At 50.9% G+C, this 19,410-nt stretch overlaps 1 protein-coding gene across 1 annotated transcript; it reads left to right on the forward strand.

The window, feature by feature from the left end:
* The first annotated feature begins 445 nt into the window (after positions 1–445).
* Positions 446–17,884, forward strand: TRIM63 (tripartite motif containing 63). Its single transcript, XM_054011499.1, has 9 exons — positions 446–951; positions 2,589–2,755; positions 8,544–8,712; positions 10,205–10,300; positions 11,861–12,094; positions 12,572–12,594; positions 14,453–14,577; positions 15,270–15,347; positions 17,285–17,884. The coding sequence occupies exons 1-9, from the start codon at positions 793–795 to the stop codon at positions 17,293–17,295; spliced, it is 1,062 nt and encodes a 353-aa protein (XP_053867474.1). The 5' UTR covers positions 446–792; the 3' UTR covers positions 17,296–17,884.
* The last annotated feature ends 1,526 nt before the right edge of the window (positions 17,885–19,410 follow it).

A 19,410-nucleotide genomic window follows, 5' to 3' on the forward strand; every position in this document is an offset into this window, starting at 1 on the left:
CATTAACGATAGCAAGATTGCAGAGGGTCTATAATGCCACGACATGCTTAATTGGCATTAAGAGGCTTAACAGAACTTAGAATCGTAGAATCGTAGGACTGGGAGGGACCTGGCGAGGTCATCTTGTCCAGTCCCCTGCACTCATGGAGTGCATGAAGATGCCTGAGGAGCAGAGAAGATGCAAGGCCCACTGGAGCTGAGCAGGGCTGGGTGGCTGTGAAGCTCAGAGGAACAGCGATCAGAGACCGGGGGAGTTGGGAGGGGGCCGGGTGGAAATCTGTGATGTTGAGCAGGGATCCAGCTGTCCTCCCAGTGGCTGAGCAAGGGGAGTGTGTTGGAGCACGCAGGGTTTTCACGGTTAACCCTTCGTGATACAGAAGGCTGAGGACAGGCTGGGGTTCAGGAGGGTGATGACTCTGTTTACAGCTACGTCTCCAGTTTCTTTGTTCAGAAAGACCCCGCAAAATCCCTGGAAACGTAGCTGCGGCCAGCCCCGAACAGGTTGTCCTCGGCCCTGTTTACAGCCCTCTCGCTCTCTGGAGGGGCGATTGCTCATTCTCACATGTGACAGGCATTTCAGCTGGAAACTCGACCTCTTCTCAAGCACATGTGACCCTGAGATAAATTATAAATAGACAAGTGCTAGGAGACAAAGGCAGGAGCAAGAAGCTGAGCTCAGAACGTGGTCCCGTTGAAGAAGCCAGGAGAGACCCAGGACAGTTTACTGAGGAGCTGCCAACGAGCCAGGAGGAGCCGGCAGTGGGATATAACTCGGAGAGGTCGGCCGGCACAATGGATTACCAGTCCAGCATTATCCGAGACTCCACCCCCATGGAGAACCTGGAGAAGCAGCTGATCTGCCCCATCTGCCTGGAAATGTTCACCAAGCCCGTGGTGATCCTTCCCTGTCAGCACAACCTATGTCGGAAATGTGCCAGCGACATCTTCCAGGTCAGTGCCCTGCAAACAGAACCTGTGGCACCGGGCCGGGCTGCTTCCCGCAGCCTGGCCGCAGGTGGGAATTCTTGGACAGTTGTGTGTGAAACCTACAGCGCGTTCACTGGGGATCAAACGTCTAAAGCCAGAGTGTGCTTGCGGGAGAACTGAGCGAGGGAGGCGGCTGGGAAGTGGCTGGAACGGCCAGTCTTCCATGGGTGGTCCCTGGCTGGGGATGTTCCGAAAACTGCGGATACCGACACTGGGTGGGGATAGACCTGATTCTAGGTAGACCAGAAATCCTGGCTCTAGGTGCAGTAGATTGTGCTCTTCTAGGCTGTGCTTGTCCATCAGAGGTGGGTGAGGCTTCTCGCTATGTATGTTGGTGCCATAGGGCTAGAATCCCCTTGACTTCCACGGGAGTTGGATCGGAACCATGGCATCTGAGCCTGGCTTGGCAAACGGTTCCAGAATGGACCCTTCTCCCCTGCTGCAGGAGTCTGCTCTCTCTGCTTAGACGGGGGACGAGCCAGCTGATAAATCTGACTGCTTGGCCCCCATCTTACTCCCTCACTTGCTGAGCTGTGCTGTTCCTGTCCAATGTTCCCAGCAATAAAGAGAAAGCGGGAGAAAACCAGGCAGGGAGGGTGAAATCACCCCGCTTGCTGGAACGGACTCGAGGGATGCAGGCTTCCCAAAGCCCTGTACAGCTCCAGGAATGGGGGCAGCTGTGCAGGGAGCTGGGGGCTGTCCCAGCTGGTTTCTAATTGACGGTTGGTTCTTGAAATAGACAGAAAGGGCACTTCCCCCATGTGCAGACCTCTGTTTACTTGTAAGGACAATGGGCAGAATGTCGAGGTCTCACTCAGTTCAAACCCCTCAGTGGGAATTCTGCCTCCGCAAAAAAAACTCGGCTTCTCCGCTGCCGCGCACCTGATGGGCTTCTTCACGCCTCTGCATGGTCAATGAAGCCTGCTGCCGCTAGTGCAAGAGGGAAATTCTGATTGGATGGCTTTTCCCCCACAGGTATAAGCGACCCCAGAAGATGCAGAGCAGTGGAGAAGTGGGCACTGGGTCAGGACCCTGAGATCTGGTCCATGAATAAACCTTTTTACACCCCATGGAGCAAATTTTGATCTGAGGATCTCAAAGCATTTTAAAAACGTTAATGAATTAAACCTCACAACATTCCCCTGCGCAATAGGGAAACATACTAACATTGCTCTTAAGAGCCTTTTCTAAAGGGCAGGGATGTGTCTAAAGCAGAGGTCCAGGAATCAGGACTCCTGGGCTCTATTCCCAGATCTGCCATGCACTTACTGGGTGACCTTGGGCAAATCTCGTTAATCTGGCTTTGCCCCAGGTGCCCCATTTGTACAATGGAGATGATAGTTGCTGCCTTAATTCATTGATCATAAAGTGTTTAGAGATTCTCTGATGAAAGGTGCTCATATGAATGCAAAGCATTATGGGATATGAGACCCTCTGGTGATGGACACTTCAGGGATGCATGTTTTGTCCCGGGGGAAATGCTGAGGGGACAGGGTGGTGTTTAAATGAGTCCATGGCAATGGTGGGTTTTAAGGATGTTGCGCGTGTCTGTGTGCCTGGGGAGACATTGACCTTTGACCTTGTGCTGGTGATACTCCCAGGCTGCTAACCCATACTGGCAGAGCCGGGGGACCACCCTCTCCGGGGGGCGCTTTCGTTGCCCCTCCTGCCGTCACGAAGTGATCCTGGACCGGCACGGAGTCTACGGCCTGCAGCGGAACCTCCTGGTGGAGAACATCATTGACATCTACAAGCAGGAGTACTCCAGGTTAGCCAGGCCCCCGTCTTGCTGCATTGTCCAGCCCTGGTGTTTCTCAGTAACTGGGGTGGGATGATCTTTCACAGGTTCTCTCCGGTAAGAGCTAACGGGGAAAACTTCCCAGGGATGAAGGATTTTCAATTCATGTTCTTCCTGGCACTCATCCAGCTCTCCCAGGCAGAGCGCCCTCATGGCCACATTGAAACAGATCCCACATCCAGCCTGCACTAATCCCGATCATTTCCCCCAGTCCATGTTAGTCCAAACCACAGCAAATCAAATGTCACAGGTTGCCCAGAGAGTCGTTTGACACCACCAATATTTGATCCATGGATCCCAAGCTTCACTATTGACCCACACCCTGTGCAAGAAACTTTCCTTTCTCTAGCAGCCAGTCAGTTTGCTTAAGCAAATGAACCAGCTGAGTGAGAACTTGTGGCAATAACAAAGCTTGGTCCTACTGAGTTCCTGGGATCTCCCCTTGCAAAGGAGTGGAGTCGGAGAGAATGGCAGTGCAACACGGCTGGATTTCAAGAGAGCAAATTCTGGGGATTTCAGAAAACCGATGAGCAGGGTGGATTTGGAAGAAGCAGGACAATTCCTGGGCCTAATTCTGCTCTCACCGCAGTGTTATCAGGCGTAACTCCGTACTGCCAACCCCAGTCAAAAATCATGTGTCAAGCCTTGAAACATTCATGATTTGGGGGGTGGGGGAGGAAATAGATTAGTGGTTCTCAAACTTTTGTACTGGTGACCACAGTTGCCAACTTTTTTCTGCGCTGGTGGGTGCTCGCGCCCCCGCCCCGACTCCACCCCTGCCCCAAAGTCCCCACCCTAACTCCACCCCTCCCTGCCCCTATTGGACCCCTCCCCAAATCCCCGCCCTGGCCCTGCCTCCTCCCCCAAGCATGCCACTTTCCCCCTTCTCTCCCCCCTCTCTCCCAGGCTTGGGAAACAGCTATTTCGTGGCGCAAGCACTGGGAGGGAGGGGGGAGAAGCAGGACATGGTGGTGCGCTCAGGGGAGGAGGCAGAGGTGGGCTGGGGTGGGGGGGGCAGGGCGGGGTGCAGAGCACCCACCAATTTTTCCCCATGGATGCTCCAGCCCCGGAGCATCCATGGGGTCGGCGCCTATGCTGGTGACCCCTTTTCACATAGCAATCCTCTGAGTGCAACCCCCCCCCTTATAAATTAAAAACACTTTTAAATATATTTAACACCATTATAAATACTGGAGGCAAAGCAGGGTTTGGAGTGGAGGCTGACAGCTCGCGACCCCCCATGTAATAACCTCGCGACCCCCTGAGGGTCCTGACCCCCAGTTTGAGAATCCCTGAAATAGATGGTTGGTCTTTGTTATTTGCCTGCTGGGTTCAAGCTGTTGGAATGCACTCAGCTCTTCTCCACAATCACAAGCCCTAGAAACCTAGTGGCGGGGCAGGGGCCAAGAGTCTCATGATTCCAGCAGCCGAAGCTTTAAGAAAAACACCAAATATTAGTATCAGAGGGGTAGCCGTGTTAGTCTGAATCTGTAAAAAGCAACAGAGGGTCCTGTGGCACCTTTAAGACTAACAGAAGTATTGGGAGCATAAGCTTTCGTGGGTAAGAACCTCACTTCTTCAGATGCGAGTGAAGTGGTTCTTGCATCTGAAGAAGTGAGGTTCTTACCCACGAAAGCTTATGCTCCCAATACTTCTGTTAGTCTTAAAGGTGCCACAGGACCCTCTGTTGCTTTTTACCAAATATTAGCTACATTGAAATCTCACCAGCCTTACGCTGCAGCAGAAGACAATCAAGCCCTGGGATTGTAGAAGAAAGCTAGACTTCTATGATTCCTTATTATTTATGTTATTTTAGCACCTAGAGGGACCAGTCAGAGATCAGGTTCCATTGTGCACCCCAGACCACATGCAGCCTTCCCCTGAAAAGGAATAACACAAAGAATCAGAAATTGCCACCGGGGCTTCAGCAGGGATTGCTCAGTGGTCTGAAGAGATGGAAATGTTCTGTGCTAGTTGGAGAAGTGGGGAGGAGACCAACCAGGAATGTAAAGTCACTGGCAGTTTGTAGGAGAAAAAATAAGGACAGCAGGTTGGCCGTAGCAACAAAGAACGTGGCCCCCTCCGAACGGTGGCCCCCTCTGAACATATGTCCGGGCGGGGCCCCTTACAATGCAGAAACTGGAATGCGGTATTTATTTTGCCACTTTTAGGGGCCCCCTTCCTTGCGGGGCCCCCTCCGGTTGGAGGGTACGGAGGGCGCTCGCTATGCCTCTGGCAGGTTTATAGCTGCTTAAAGGGAATACGATCAGATTTACAGGAGAGAGAAAATAGATCCATTCATAAATGAGGAAGGGTGTGAAATCAGCAATGATTGCAGGGACCTACTCTTCATTTTTAAAACTTGATCTAAACCAGAAATATAAAGCGAGAGAAGGCATGAATGACCAGGAAGTGATGACTTGGTATGTAAGTGCTGATAACACATGCAGGCAGGGGACTAGGAAAAAGAGAGTATTTATAAGTCAGCAGGTGCAGATATGGATTCCAAGGCCTTAAAGGAATTAACAGATGAATTTACTGAATCACTGGCAATATTATTTGGAAGTCATGGAGACAGAGACAGGTGCTATATGGGGGGCAAATATGGTACCTGTGTTTTTAAAAAGGGGTTGGGGGATATCTGCTAAATCTAGCTCCAATAGTGAAGTCATGGAGCTAACTCTATGGATAAAGAACCAATCATGCCCAGATCAGCTTGACGGCTCCTTTTAAAATCAAGTTGCGGCGAGGAGGGAGCAAATGCAGGAGCTGTAACACAGCCAGCGTTAGCGAAGCATGTGATATCCTGGGCCAGATCCTCAGCTACTGCAAATTGGCATCATTCCATTGCAGTCAACGGAGCGGGGCCGATCTACACCAGCTGAGGATCTATCTGGCCCCTTGCCTCAAGCTCCTACTTGAGAAAAGAATTGAGATTGGCTTGGATACGAGCACGGTGACACAGAGAATAATTGGCCAAATGAGCATGAAGGTAGGGCCATGGTAATAGGCTAGGCGATGAGGTGGAACAGCGTCAGGTACGATGCCACAGTGATCAGCTCTGTTGTTTGTTGTCACTTAAAAACGCAAGAACTGCTATACTGGGCCAGACCCTCTAGCCCAGGGTCCTGTCTCTGAAAGTGGCCAGTACCACAGCTTCAGGGAGAATAGGGGGAGTAAGGGGAGGGAATAGCTCAGTGGTTTGAGCACTGGCCTGCTAAACCCAGGGTTGTGAGTTCAATCCTTGAGGGGGCCACTTAGGGATCTGGGCAAAATCAGTACTTGGTCCTGCTAGTGAAGGCAGGGGGCTGGACTCCATGACCTTTGAGGGTCCCTTCCAGTTCTGTGAGATAGGTATATCTCCATATATTTATTTTATAACAGGGCAATTTTGGAGTGATCCGCCCATCTTCCACCTCGGCTTCTGGTTATCAGAGGTTTAGGGTCACTCAAATAGGGGGTTGCATCCCTGATCATCTTGGCTAACAGCCACTCATGGCACTATCCTCCATGAACTTATCCAGTCCTTTTTTTTTTTTTTTTTTTTTAACCCAGTTATACTCTTGGCCATCATAACATCCCCTAGCAATGAGTTCCACAGGTTAACTGTGTCTGTCATGGGAAAACTACTTCCTCTTGTTTGTATGAAACCTGCTGCCTATCAATTTCATCAGGTGACTCCTGTTTTTTGTATTGCGGAAAAGGGCAAATGGCACTTCTCTATTCAGTTTTTCCACAATAGTCATGAGTGTATCGACCTTTACCATATCCCCCCCGATGCTTATTATTATCATAGCACTTCTTAGCATATGCACAACATGCCTCAGGTGGCACGTGACCAGGATTCATCACCAAATTTGGTCCGCTGGTTGGATCATTCGCTTCCCCCACCCCGGGCTGGGTACTGACGGGGAGTGGGACGTGAATGCTGATCCATTACTGTGAGTTCCCACTGGGCCGGCCAGGAGCTACAAATGGAGGCAGGGGAAACAGGCACCAGAGATGGAAAGTGACTTGTCCAAGTTGCAGGGTTGCTACAGCTCATGATTGTATCACAAGTCTCGCATTATCTGGTATTTTTCTGGAGCCAGGAGATTAGAGGAGACTCTCAGCTTTCATTTAGTTTTAAAAAGCAAGTTTCTAGCCTTCCTGATTCCAGAGAAAAGTTTGAAAATGCGACCCCCTAAATGCTCAAAACCCAGGCCGCCAACAAAAGCACTAGTCCAGGGGTTCTCAAACTGTGGGTCGGGACCCCAAAGTGGGTTGGGACCCCATTTTAATGGGGTCGCCAGGGCTGGCGTTAGACTTGCTGGCACCTGGGGCTGAAGCTGAAGCCCGAACTCCACCACCCAGGGTCAAAGCCTGAGTCCCTCTGCCCAGGGCCGAAGCTCAAGGGCTTCAAGCCTGGGTGGTGGGGCTCAGGCTACAGGCCCCCCGCCCAGGACGGTGGGGCTCGGGCTTTGGCCCCCCAGCCTGGGGCAGCAGGGCTCGGGTGGGCTCAGACTTCAGTCCCCCATCCTGGGGCCGTGCAGTCATTTTTGTTGTCAGAAGGGGGGTCGCAGTGCTGTGAAGTTCGAGACCCCCCCGCTCTAGTCTAATGATTTTAAGCCAATCCCGGGACGTTTGGCAGCCTCTCTGCCTCGTGATTTTTGACCGCTCTGGGTTCCCCACGCTGAAAGTTGGGCCGAGCGGCTTTATTTAACTTCCCCTTTAAAGATCTCTCAGCTGCAGTCACCCTGCCTAAAAAGGGGGGAAAGTAGGTCAAAGTTCCTGGCCAACCACCTGTGTTTAAATAGACTGTAGGTTTCTGGAGGAGGAAATAAGAAGCCAGCAGCACCAGAGGTTTTGCCTTAAAGAGGACAGAGTGAGCCTTTGCACCATGTGTCTATAATTAGGGTGTCCCACATCATCCTTGAATCCTGGATCTAGCCATCAGTGGCTCACTAACCCTGATGGGGTTTCAGTGGTCACAGCTGATGGGAAGGGGAAGGGGGAGGCAATTGAACTAGGTCCCCAAACTTAGAGGGCCCCCAAAGCTGTCTGTAATGTCTGGGTAAAGAATGTAACATGGAAGGGGGCGGGACCCCAAATTTCCCTCGACAGGCCTGTCTGTGGTCCCAGTGGCCACACTGGTGTGTGGTGGGGTGACGGAGTGATGCTGGCTGGAAAGTGGCAGCCGGTGAGAGTCCTCTGTTTAAACAGATCTCCACGGAAAAGCAGAGAAGCTGGGGATTGACCCTGAGCAGTAAAATCTCTCCCGGGATGCCTGGACCGGAAATGCTCTCCGTGCTGTGGCGTGACAGCCCTGGAGGGTTCGCTTGCTGTGATTAAATACAGAACTCTGCCTGGCCAGAGAGAGATGATCAGAGATCCTGGCACATACTGGCGCTGGCTCTAAACATTACATCACTGACACGGGTAACATTAGAGACGGGTTGGGAGTTGATCCAAACTCCACTGTACAAAGCGAAGTCCAGGTTCTGGTCTCCATTACACCGCTGTAAATCCAGATTAACTCCATTGAACCCAGTGACTGCCCTGGAGCTAGTCTGGGTTTGCGCTGGTGTAACTTAAATCAGGATCTGGCCCTACAACTCAGAAGGCCAGTGCCGGTTATTCTTCAGCTGTATAGCCCACAGCCCGGTCTCTGCATCCTATCATCATCCGGTGGGTGTTTCAATCTGGATCTGCCACAACTCAAATGTGAATAAACGCCGCTCAAAGCTGTTAACCCTGTCCCGTTTCTTGCTGTCTTCAGCAGGCCCCTGAAGAAAGGAAACCACCCCATGTGCAAGGAGCACGAAGACGAGAAGATCAACATCTACTGCTTGACCTGCGAGGTGCCCACTTGCTCCATGTGCAAAGTCTTCGGAGCTCACAAAGACTGCGAAGTTGCACCACTTCAGAACGTCTTTCAGGGGCAAAAGGTACCGGCTGGGTCACTGCTGCTTCCCTCTCCCTGGGGAAAGGAGCCCATCAGCCAGTACTAAACCCTGGCCTGGCCTCAACTGGACGCTCCACAGCGGGGCCAGAGGCTGCGGCTCCTTGACCCTAGTCAGGGTTCACAGCCGATCGCTTGGAATGTAGATGAGGTCTCTGATGGGATGAGTTTGGCACCTGTGATGTGCTGAGCTGGGCCTTTCAGGAATAGCTTCCGAGGCTGAGCACTGGGGTATTAATAGGCGGAGGGGGCTGCCGTCGTGAAGCAGTCATCTGTCTATATTTAGAGTCACTTGAGAGCTGGGGAGCAAGGCCCGGCAGCCAGCACCAGTCCCCGAGGGAGCAGTGTCTACAGCTGTGAGCAGGGCCGGCTCCAGGGTTTTGGCCACGCCAAGCAGCCAAAAAAAAAAGCCGCGATCGCGATCTGTGGCGGCAATTCGGCGGGAGGTCCTTCGCTCCAAGGGGGAGAGAGGGACTGTCTGCCGAATTGCCGTCGAATAGCTGGACGTGCCGCCCCCCTCTGGAGTGGCTGCCCCAAGCACCTGCTTGCCAGGCTGGTGCCTGGAGCCGGCCCTGGCTGTGAGCAGACCCATAAGAGCTGAGGTCTTCCCCTGGGTATCTTGGATGGGATCCATGGATGGCAAGATCTCCCCCACCAGGACACCCTCCTCCCTGTTGAATGGGGTAGAAGCCCGGGAGCCTTAAGCAGACAGATGTCCATTTTTCACTGGCATCCAGACCATTTGGGTGGGTTAGGATGGGCCATTAATATAATAATAAATGAGAATATACCTATCTTATAGAACTGGAAGGGACCCTGAAAGGTCATCAAGTCCAGCCCCCTGCCTTCACTAGCAGGACCAAGTACTGATTTTGCCCCAGATCCCTAAGTGGCCCCCTCAAGGATTGAACTTATAACCCTGGGTTTAGCAGACCAATGCTCAAACCACTGAGCTATCCCTCCCCCCAAACCTCAGTTTCCATTAAAAATATATTTAATACCCATGGTAGCCACCTGCCTCCCAGAGCCAAACCTTCCTCCTTCTCCTCCCCCCATGCACTTCCATGGACCACTCTTTCCTGCCATTCAGGGTTCCCTCCCAGCTCCACTGTTAACGTTCCTTGATCCTTGGGCATCTCGTGCCATTACCCCACCCACCCAACAGGACCAGAGATGCCCAGGCTGTCCATCTGGCTCTACCCCCACCACATGGAGACAGTTTCGACGCTCTTCTTGCTGTGCACTTATCCCCAGCGTTGAGACTGTGTTCTCCTCTCTTGCCCCATCCTGGAGATGGTGCCAAGGCCTTTCCCCCCTCTCCTACTTCTCCTCTTCCTGAAAAGGGATTAGCCTTCAGTGTCGGGGCCCACCATCCTGTCTGCCCACCAACCCCCCTCTCCCTCTCAAGACAGCACTACAGGCCTTCACCCAGGCCTGGAAGGGTAAGGGTTAAATCTATTTCTGTTCCCCTCTCACAGATGGAGCTGACCAACTGCATCTCCATGCTGGTGGCTGGGAACGACAGAGTCCAGACGATCATCAGCCAGCTGGAGGACTCCTGCAAAACCACCGAGGTGAGGAATGGGAAAAACGACGGAGCCCTTCGAAATCTGAGTGGCAGAGACGAAATCCAACCCCCAGCAATGTCCTTGAACGGCTAATGCAGGTGTCGGGAGCAGCTTCCCTCTTAGTCCACGTGACTGAGAATCCTGTTTAACTCAACGGGAGGGCTTTTACACAAAAGAGGAGGAGACTGGGGGAGCTAGTGGTTAGAGCTGTCAACTAGGAGGCAGGACTCCTGGGTTCTCTTTCCAGCTCTAGGAGGGGTGCAGGATCTAATGATTAGAGCAAAGTTCTGAGAGTTGATACTCCTGGGCTTCATTCTCAGCCCTGCCACAGACTCATTGGGCGACACTGGGCAAGTCACTTAACCCATCTGTGTCTGTTTCCCCACTAAGATAATAATGCAGCAGGATTCAATTCTTACCCAGGTTTCAGTGGACACTCCAAATTGTTGTAAGACAAGGAGAATGGCCAGCACCTTGCTTTTAGGATGGGGAGGTCAGAGGCACGTACATTCTCCCATGGTGCAAACCATGACGCCGCAATGAACAGTAAACAACACACACGAGCCATTGGCCATCAGTCCTCCTCCGTGTTTTGTGGTCTTCACACAGCCGTGAGACGCATGTCACCCCATCCAGTCATGCACATCATCGCTCCATGCTGGCTGCGGGCACCCCCTGCCCCTGGCACCAGCCCTTAGGTCATACAGCGTTTTGCAAAATTTGAGTTAACAAAACTGCAGTTTAATTGAACGATTCTCTGAGATTCTCAGCACGATGGATGTGCAAAGCATTATTCTAAAGGGTCCGGTTGGTAAAATAGGGGACGGTCACACTGGTCATTATCTGATGTTTGGAACTGGTTAAAGTAATGCTACCAGGATCCAGGGGGAGGGTATCTGCTGACGTTAACAGGAATATTTTGCATTCTGTCTTCCACATCATGTTTGCAAAGCCCCATTTACAAACCTTTGTTAACCGAGCCGCCCATCTCCCTGTGAAAGGGGCATTATTAGCCTCGTTTTCCAGACAGGGAAACTGAGTCACGGCCCAGTTAAAGTGACTTGCCCAGGATTAGTCAGTTATTATTTCTTGTGTTATGATAGCACCAAGGAGTGTCAGGACCACATGGCGCTAGGCGCTGTGCGATCACAGAACAAAACAATGATCTCTCCTCCAAAGAACTTACAGTCTTGAGTCAGTGCCAGAACTGAGGGCAGAACCCCGGAGTCTTGGCTTCCCGTGCCCTGCTCTCACCACCAGGAACATGGCCTCCACTACTGGTTTCCATTTCCCCTGTTGCTAGTGCCACTATATTTGTACTATTGGCAAGAGAGTCCAAGGGATTGCCAGGTGGCAGGAAGTCTCTGGAAACTGCTGTGCCCAGAGATAAGGGCTAGGTCTGAGTTCCGCTCGGGGTTCCCCGAGATCTGAGCTCTGTGCATTTGTAATCTCTGGCTGCCTGTGGCTGGGATCATTCAGTGCGGCTGTGCTGCCTCGGGGGGAGATCTGGGAGCGTACCCGTGTCCCCTCTGCTTTGAGATGCTCATGCCCTTCGTCCGTTGGCAGGACAACGGCCGGCTGGTGAAGCAGGAGCTGTGCGAGAAGATTAACGCCCTCATTGCAGTCCTGGAGGAGAAGAAGAGCGAGCTGCTGCAGAAGGTCACAAAGGAGCAGGAAGAAAAGACCAGCTTGGTGCAGGCTCTGATCCAGCAGTACAAAGAGCAGCTGGAGGAGTCCACCAAGCTGATGGAGACAGCGTTTCAGTCCCTGGAGGAGACAGGAGGGGCCACTTTTCTCACAGTAAGTGGCTCCTCTCCGACCAAGGGAGGGATGGAGCCTGGATCTAGCAGCGTGGTTTGCTCCACCCTCCTGAACCCCACAAGTCAGATTCAGCCTCCCAGTCTCCTCCCAAATCAGCTCTGCCCCCCACCAACCTTGACCCTCCGTGGCATCCTTTATCCTCACCAAGGATCCAGCCTCTGCGTGTCCCTGGGTGGACTGGGTTTCTAGGGAGAACATGGGCTTTCAACCCAGTGAGAGGGAATAACCTAGAGTTCCCAAGAGCAGCTGGAAAGGGTGATCTAACTCTGGCCGAGGGGGCAGCAGCTTGCTAGTCAAAGCCCCCAAATCACAGCCCCGACCCCACTTGATCTGACAAACCCTGCTTAGCGCTGGCGACACGGCACCTGGTGCCAGCTTCATACGCGCTGCTTTTATCACCTTCTTGGTAACTTGCTTCTCACCTCGTTCTTTCCCTCTCCTTTGCTCTCTTCACAGAATGCCAAGCAGCTCATTAAAACGTAAGTCCGCCCGGGGTTGCATTTTTAAATTGCTGCTTCAGTGCCACGGTCTGAGACCCTACAGCAACGTTAAAATCCACCTGAGGATTGTTCCCAGAAAATAACAGGGGTTAGCACCCGTACCCCTTCCCAAGAGCAGCCCGGTTCCAGTTTCATGTTTAAATACCCGGGTCCTTTAAAAAGAATCCAGGAGAAAGCAAATTCTGAGCTGCTGTAAAGTTTCTCTGTTATGATCCCCTCTGACCAGCAAGAGACTGGAATAGAATGGCAGGTTCTCAGGCTATTGATAGGGCTCTACTAAATTCACCGCCATGAAAAACGCGTCCCGGTCCCTGAAATCTGGTCTTTTGTGCACTTTTACCCTATACTATACAGATTTCACAGGGGAGACAAGCGTTTCTCAAACTGGGGGTCCTGACCCAAAAGGGAGTTGCAGGGGGGTCACAAGGGGTTGCGGGGGGTTGCAGTATTTCCACCCTTACTTCTGTGCTGCCTTCAGAGCTGGGCGGCCGGAGAGCGGCGGCTGCTGACTGAGGGCCCAACTCTGAAGGCAGCAGCAAGAGTGACAATACCACACCGTGCTATTACTTCTGCGCTGCTGGTGCCGGCTCTGCCTTCAGAGCTGGGATCCCGGCCAGCAGCCGCCGCTCTCCAGCTGCCCAGCTCTGAAGGCAGCACGGTCACCAACAACAGCGCAGAAGTAAAGGTAGCAGGACTGTGACTTTACTACAATCACCTTGCCCCCCCCCCCCCACACACACCCCACAACTCCTTTCTGGGTCAGGACTCTTACAATCACACCACCGTGAAATTTCAGATTTAAATAGCTGAAATCATTCCATTTCTGATTTGTAAAATCCTATGACCGTGAAATTGACCAAACTGGACCGTGAATTTGGTAGGGCCCTAGCTATAGAGCTCCGCTGGTGAGCCTGTTTGGCTCAGGCGCGTGAAGTCCGCAAGAGGGGGCAGTACAATTACTCCAGAGTCACACCAGCGGGTGGATCACGCGAGCTCCCACTGGGAGATAAAAGAACCTCTCCGGGAAGGCTCGGCCGTATGAGAAAGTTGTGCTGGTTTCACTTAAATTGCTTTTTTTAAGCTGAGCTATTTAAGCTGGTGCGAAAGGCTGTGGGGACGCTAATTTCACTTTCGCTTAAACTGATTCGTAATTGATTTCGCGCCACCCAAATACACCGAGTTTAATCCAGAATCAGGGTGTCCACACAGGCGGCTGCACCAGTTTACCCCAGGTTGGTTTAAAATCACACCTTAAGTGAAACAGGTGCAAGTGAAGACAAGCCCTAGGGAAGGCAGAGTCTGGCTAGAGAGGTGCTGGAGGGAAACGTAGGACCAGCTAAGCTTCAGGAGAAAGCCAGGGCTTGGGCTTGATGCTGTTAATTGAGTTACCAATAAAGCCAAAAGCCCAGAAAGGGATAAAGTGTGACCTGGAGACAGGGTGTGTATCCTGTTGAACTACCCCTGCGTCCAGAGGCCAGAGCTTTCTGCCTTTCCAGCTCCTCTGCAGTCCATTTACCCTCCCTCAGCATGCAGGCTCCAAGATTGCTGGGAGGTGCCCTGGGATCATCTGAAAGAGGGTGTCTAGAACAGTCAGCTGCAAATTGCCAGGATTCGGAAGGCGTTAATGCAATGCCCTGTGGCGGAGGTCAAAGGGAGGGTGGGAAGATCTCTCAAGCACCTTGCGTGAGACAGAGGATTTCAGAGAGGGCTTCCCTGGGTCTTGCTCCCTGGATGATAATCTTTTCCGGCTAGAACCTGCAGTCACTCGAGAGCAGGGAATTCTCTCCTCTGGAGGAACAGCGGATAAGGAAACGAACCCTATGTCTATCGCCCCCAGAATTGTGGAAGCCTCAAAGGGCGGCCGTCTGGGGAAGATCGAGCAAGGCTTTGAAAATATGGATTACTTCACCCTAGACCTGGAGCACATAGCAGAAATCTTGAGAGACATCGACTTTGGAACAGGTATAAGAATATTGTGCCCTTCTTTGGCCCCTTCCATTCGAGCATCTGAAAGCACTTTACAAGCACTAGCGAGTTAAGCCTCACAACCCACAGGGAAACCAAGGCTCGGAGCGAGGAAGTGGCTTGCCCCAGGCCACACAGCAAGTCAGGGTCAGGGATAAGAAACCAGATTTCTTGTCTCTGAGCGCTGTGCTTTACCCACTAGACATCACTTCTCCTCTTTGATAGAGGAGACTGCTCTCAGTTACAGCACTAACACTTTCAACTCATTCCAGTTAGTTAGCTGGCAAGATTTGGGGTCTGTTATTCGTTTGGGACTTGATCCAACAACACCTATTGAAGTCAATATATTACCAGAGTCAATGGGCCCATGGTTTATAGCAACTGGGAATGCTCGGTCTTGGCACCATATCCATTTACCAGATAGGGAAACTGAGACATAGAGCGGCAAAGCGATCCACCCAAGGCTAGCCAATAAGTTACTGGTAAAGCTGGGAATAGTACCCTGGCGTGCTGCTGATTCCCTGGCGTGCATATTCAGCCCGAGATTTACACCTTTCTCTCCTAGTTCCTAAGTGCACAGACAATAGTTTGCTGTGGTTGGATGTTGCCTTTTATAAGTGGTACCCTGTGTTGAAAATACAGTTCTGGGGGTGAGGCTCCAGCTTTCTAAATCACGTTACTTTTGCTAGGAGATGAGGAAGAGGAAGAGCTAAATGAGGAAGAAGAAGAAACAGAAGAGGAGTCGTCTCAAGAAAGGAAAGTGGATGGTAAGGAAAAAACGCAGCGGGTTTGTGATGCGCAGGGATCCTAGAAATCCATTTGCCACGAAGAAACGTGGAATTTGCATTTTTACAGAGAATCTTTCGTTTTTACATTTTGTGAAAAAATAAAAACGTACAGTAGAACCCCGTTTATCTGAGCCGCCATTATCGGGCTCTCCGTATTAACCGATCTGCGGCTGACAGCCCAAGCCCCACCACCCGGGGCTGAAGGTCTCTGGATTATCTCAATTTTTGATTATCCAATTTGGCCCAGTCCCAATTAGATCGGATAAATGGGGTTCCTCTGTACTGTGGCTAGGGAAACTAAAGTTCAGAGTTTCATTTTAATCATAAAAAAATGTAGATTTGTATGGGTTTTTTTATCGGAGAATTTTTTTATCACGGAAAGCTAGGATGTATTAGCAGAAGTGTTGTAAGCAAGACACGAGAAGTAATGCTTCCACTCTGATTAGGCCTCAACTGGAGTATTGTGTCCAGTTCTGGGTGCCACATTTCAGAAAAGATGTGGACAAATTGGAAAGAGTCCAGAGAAGAGCAACAAAAATGATTAAAGGTCTAGAAAACATGACCTATGAGGGAAGATTGAAAAAAATGGGTTTGTTTAGTCTGGAAAAGAGAAGACTGAGATAACGTGATAACAGTTTTCAAGTATGTAGAAGGTTGTTACAAGGAGGAAGAAAAATTATTTTTCTTAACCTCTGAGGATAGGACAAGAAGCAATGGGCTTAAATTGCAGCAAGGGCAGTTTAGGATGAACATTAGGAAAAAATTCCTAACTGTCGGGGTGGTGAAGCACTGGAACAAATTGCCTAGGGCGGTGGTGGAATCTTCATCATGGGGGATTTTGAAGAGCAGGTTGGACAAACACCTGTCAGGGATGGTCTAGATCATTAGTCCTGCCACAAGTGCAGGGGACTGGACTAGACGACCTCTCGAGGTCCCTTCCCGTTCTATGATCCCTAGTGATGAGGGTTGAGCGGTACAGGTACCCAGGCTATAGTAACAACCCTTCTGAGTTAGGTTAGCTGCCTGGCGTGTGTGATTATTATCCAAAACCTCATAAACATAATTAAAATACCCGTGGCCTCTTTGACTGCTCCCCAGCACTGCACCCACCTTGACCAGGGGAAATGAAAAGCATATAAGGTGTTAACTCTTTGTGCTCTGGTGTGGCTCTCACCAGAGAGAGACAGAAAATATGTCCACCGCACGAGGACCTGATCCAACGCCGGTTGACATCAATACGACTAGTCTTCTGTTGACTTCAATGGGCTGTGGATCAGGCTTCAGCTGATCCCCCGCCTCTCTTAGGAAGGACTTTGTAGTGTATGTTTCATTGGCTGGCTCAAATGGATACATCCTAGCTCTGCATGGGAGACAGCTCCTCCACCCCCACTCAGACTGATGACCCTCTCCTGCTTTCCTTGCGTAATTAACGGATGCCCCATTTCCCCTCCCACCAAGAAGCTGCAAAGGCCCAAGGTAGACAGGACACTAAGGTGAAGAGCAAACCACATGACTCTAAAGCACATGCGTGCACGTTCTCTCTCTGAGGGTCAGGACTGGAGTGGTATTTTGGAGCCAGCATACTTGGCTTTCCTAGTTACCATGGCTCACCTTCAGGATGCACATGGTGCTGTCCACAAATATTGGCCAGGTATCCAGGAGCAAAAGGAGAACATGGTTAGGGGCTATCACTAGGAGCAATGGGATGCATCTGAAGGCATTTCCTGACCGCGAGATCTATTGCACAATGGAAGACCCTCCCCAAGGGAAGTGGTGGAAGCCCCAAAAGGCTTAAGTGGGGCATGGGCCTTGTGCTGCCTCAATGCACAGGAAGGAATTTCCCCTCGGTCCACGTCCCCCAATCTCCTTCTCTCATCAGCGTCACTGAAATTCTTCTTCTCCCACCTCTCTTTCAGCACCTCAATAACAGAGCAGAAGCAATTCCCAAGCCAGAAGAAACTCCCCAAGTGCAGAGTGGATGAGTGATTGGGGGCAATGGGGTGGGGGCAAACGCTCTGACTTCGTGGGAGCTACGGGAAGGGTGGGCCGGGGTCCCAGCTGAAGAAAAAAAGGTCAGGCACCACCTGGCCATACGACAGTATTGCTAACTCAGGATGAAAACTTGACCGAAGCACATAGAAGCTCACTTTTATACATGGGTGCAAATTAGAATATTTCGTACATTTTATATTGTTCTATTATTTTGTATATAATTGTAACAGGACTTTGAATTTTGTGTATTTTGAAAAGAAAACTCCTTTACTTACCAGTTCGTTGTGCGCTGAAGATGTTGACTCTGGGAATTAAAGAGCTTCTTTGCAACCTGTAGGGGATACACTGAGGGGAGTGCCAGACCTTGGCAGACAGAAGTAACTTTAGCAACAAGAAAGGGTTTTGGGGGACTAGAAAGAGGCATCTGAAGAGAAAGTTCTGCATTGCAATGCATAGTCCTAACTCACAAGAGATTTATTAGGGTTGATGTTGCACTTTGTCACAATAAAGTAGATCCGGTCTTATCTGTGGTTTGTACTAGTGGAAAGTTCTTAGCATGGTTTGACCCCCCCCCCCCGGATGAATAATGATCTTTCACACAAGCTGAGTCAATGAAGGAAAGTGGGCTAGTCGTAATCCTGGCCACTCGTGACGCAGCCCTGAAAATGTACAGCACGTTTTTTTCAGAAATCCCAGAATGACTTCAGGCAAAGACATGGAAAATATTTTCACTGTGCTCTCCCTCCTTCTCCTGCTGCCGCTGCCGCCACATTGCCCTGCCAGGGGCACCGCTTCCCAAGTTCGGGGCCCATGGCAATGGCCGGCTGGCTGAGCCAGCCAGGATGTGTCGTGGGTCTGCTTGTGCACACGAGCTCACACTCAGACATGCAGGCACAAATACACCATGTTCAATGTGACACGCACACACACACACCCCGATCCAATATCACACACACTCCGGGCCTAATGACTGATGCACGAGCACACACTCACACACACACACGATCCAATATCACACACACCCTGGATCTAATGACTGATACACACACACTCACCCTGATCCAATATCACCCCCCACCCTGATCTAATGACTGATGCACACACACATATACACACACACAATCCAATATCACACACACTCTGGATCTAATGACTGATGCATGCATGCACACACACAGACAGACACCCCTCACACACAGCAGATCTAATGACTGTTGCACACACACACACAGAAAATATCATGTTGCCTCTATATAAATCCATGGTACGCCCACATCTTGAATACTGCCTGCAGATGTGGTCGCCCCATCTCAAAAAGATATATTGGAATTGGAAAAGGTTCAGAAAAGGGCAACAAAAATTATTAGGGGGATGGAACGGCTGTCGTATGAGGAGAGATTAATAAGACTGGGACTTTTCAGCTTGGAAAAGAGATGACTAAGGGGGGATATGATAGAGGTCTATAAAATCATGACTGGTGTGGAGAAAGTAAATCAGGAAGTGTTATTTACTCCTTCTCATAACACAAGAACAAGGGGCCACCATATGAAATTAATAGGCAACAGGTTTAAAACAAACAAAAGGAAGTATTTTTTCACACAATGCACAGTCAACTTGTGGAACTCCTTGCCAGAGGGTGTTGTGAAGGCCAAGACTATAACAGTTCAAAAAAGGACTAGATAAGTTCATGGAGGGTAGGTCCATCAATGGCTATTAGCTAGGATGGGCAGGGATGGTGCCCTAGCCTCTGTTTGCCAGAAGCTAGGAATAGGTGACAGGGGATGGATCACTTATGTTTACCTGTTCTGTTCATTCCCTCTGAAGCACCTAGCATTGGCCACTGTCGGAAGACAGGACACTGGGCTAGATGGACCATTGGTCTGACCCAATACGGCTGTTCTTATGTTCTTATGTTCAATCAAGCCCCTACCGCCCTTCCCAGGGCAAACGAGCTGTCTCTTCCAGAGACTGGGGGAAGGAAGGCCTGTGTCTGGGCCCACCCCCGCGTCCTCCTGAAGCGCGTGGCCTCCCAAAGCACAGGACCGGGGTG

Source organism: Malaclemys terrapin, chromosome 22 (assembly GCF_027887155.1).
Source record: "Malaclemys terrapin pileata isolate rMalTer1 chromosome 22, rMalTer1.hap1, whole genome shotgun sequence".
In the NCBI taxonomy this organism is placed as follows: Eukaryota; Metazoa; Chordata; order Testudines; family Emydidae; genus Malaclemys; species Malaclemys terrapin.

Bases quoted from the DNA above. Each gene is read 5' to 3' on its own strand.
- TRIM63 (XM_054011499.1), top strand. From the start codon at position 793: ATGGATTACCAGTCCAGCATTATCCGAGACTCCACCCCCATGGAGAAC. The intron at 2,756-8,543 runs GTTAGCCAGGCC...TGCTGTCTTCAG, and splicing joins TACAAGCAGGAGTACTCCAG to CAGGCCCCTGAAGAAAGGAA. The intron at 14,578-15,269 runs GTATAAGAATAT...TACTTTTGCTAG, and splicing joins AGACATCGACTTTGGAACAG to GAGATGAGGAAGAGGAAGAG.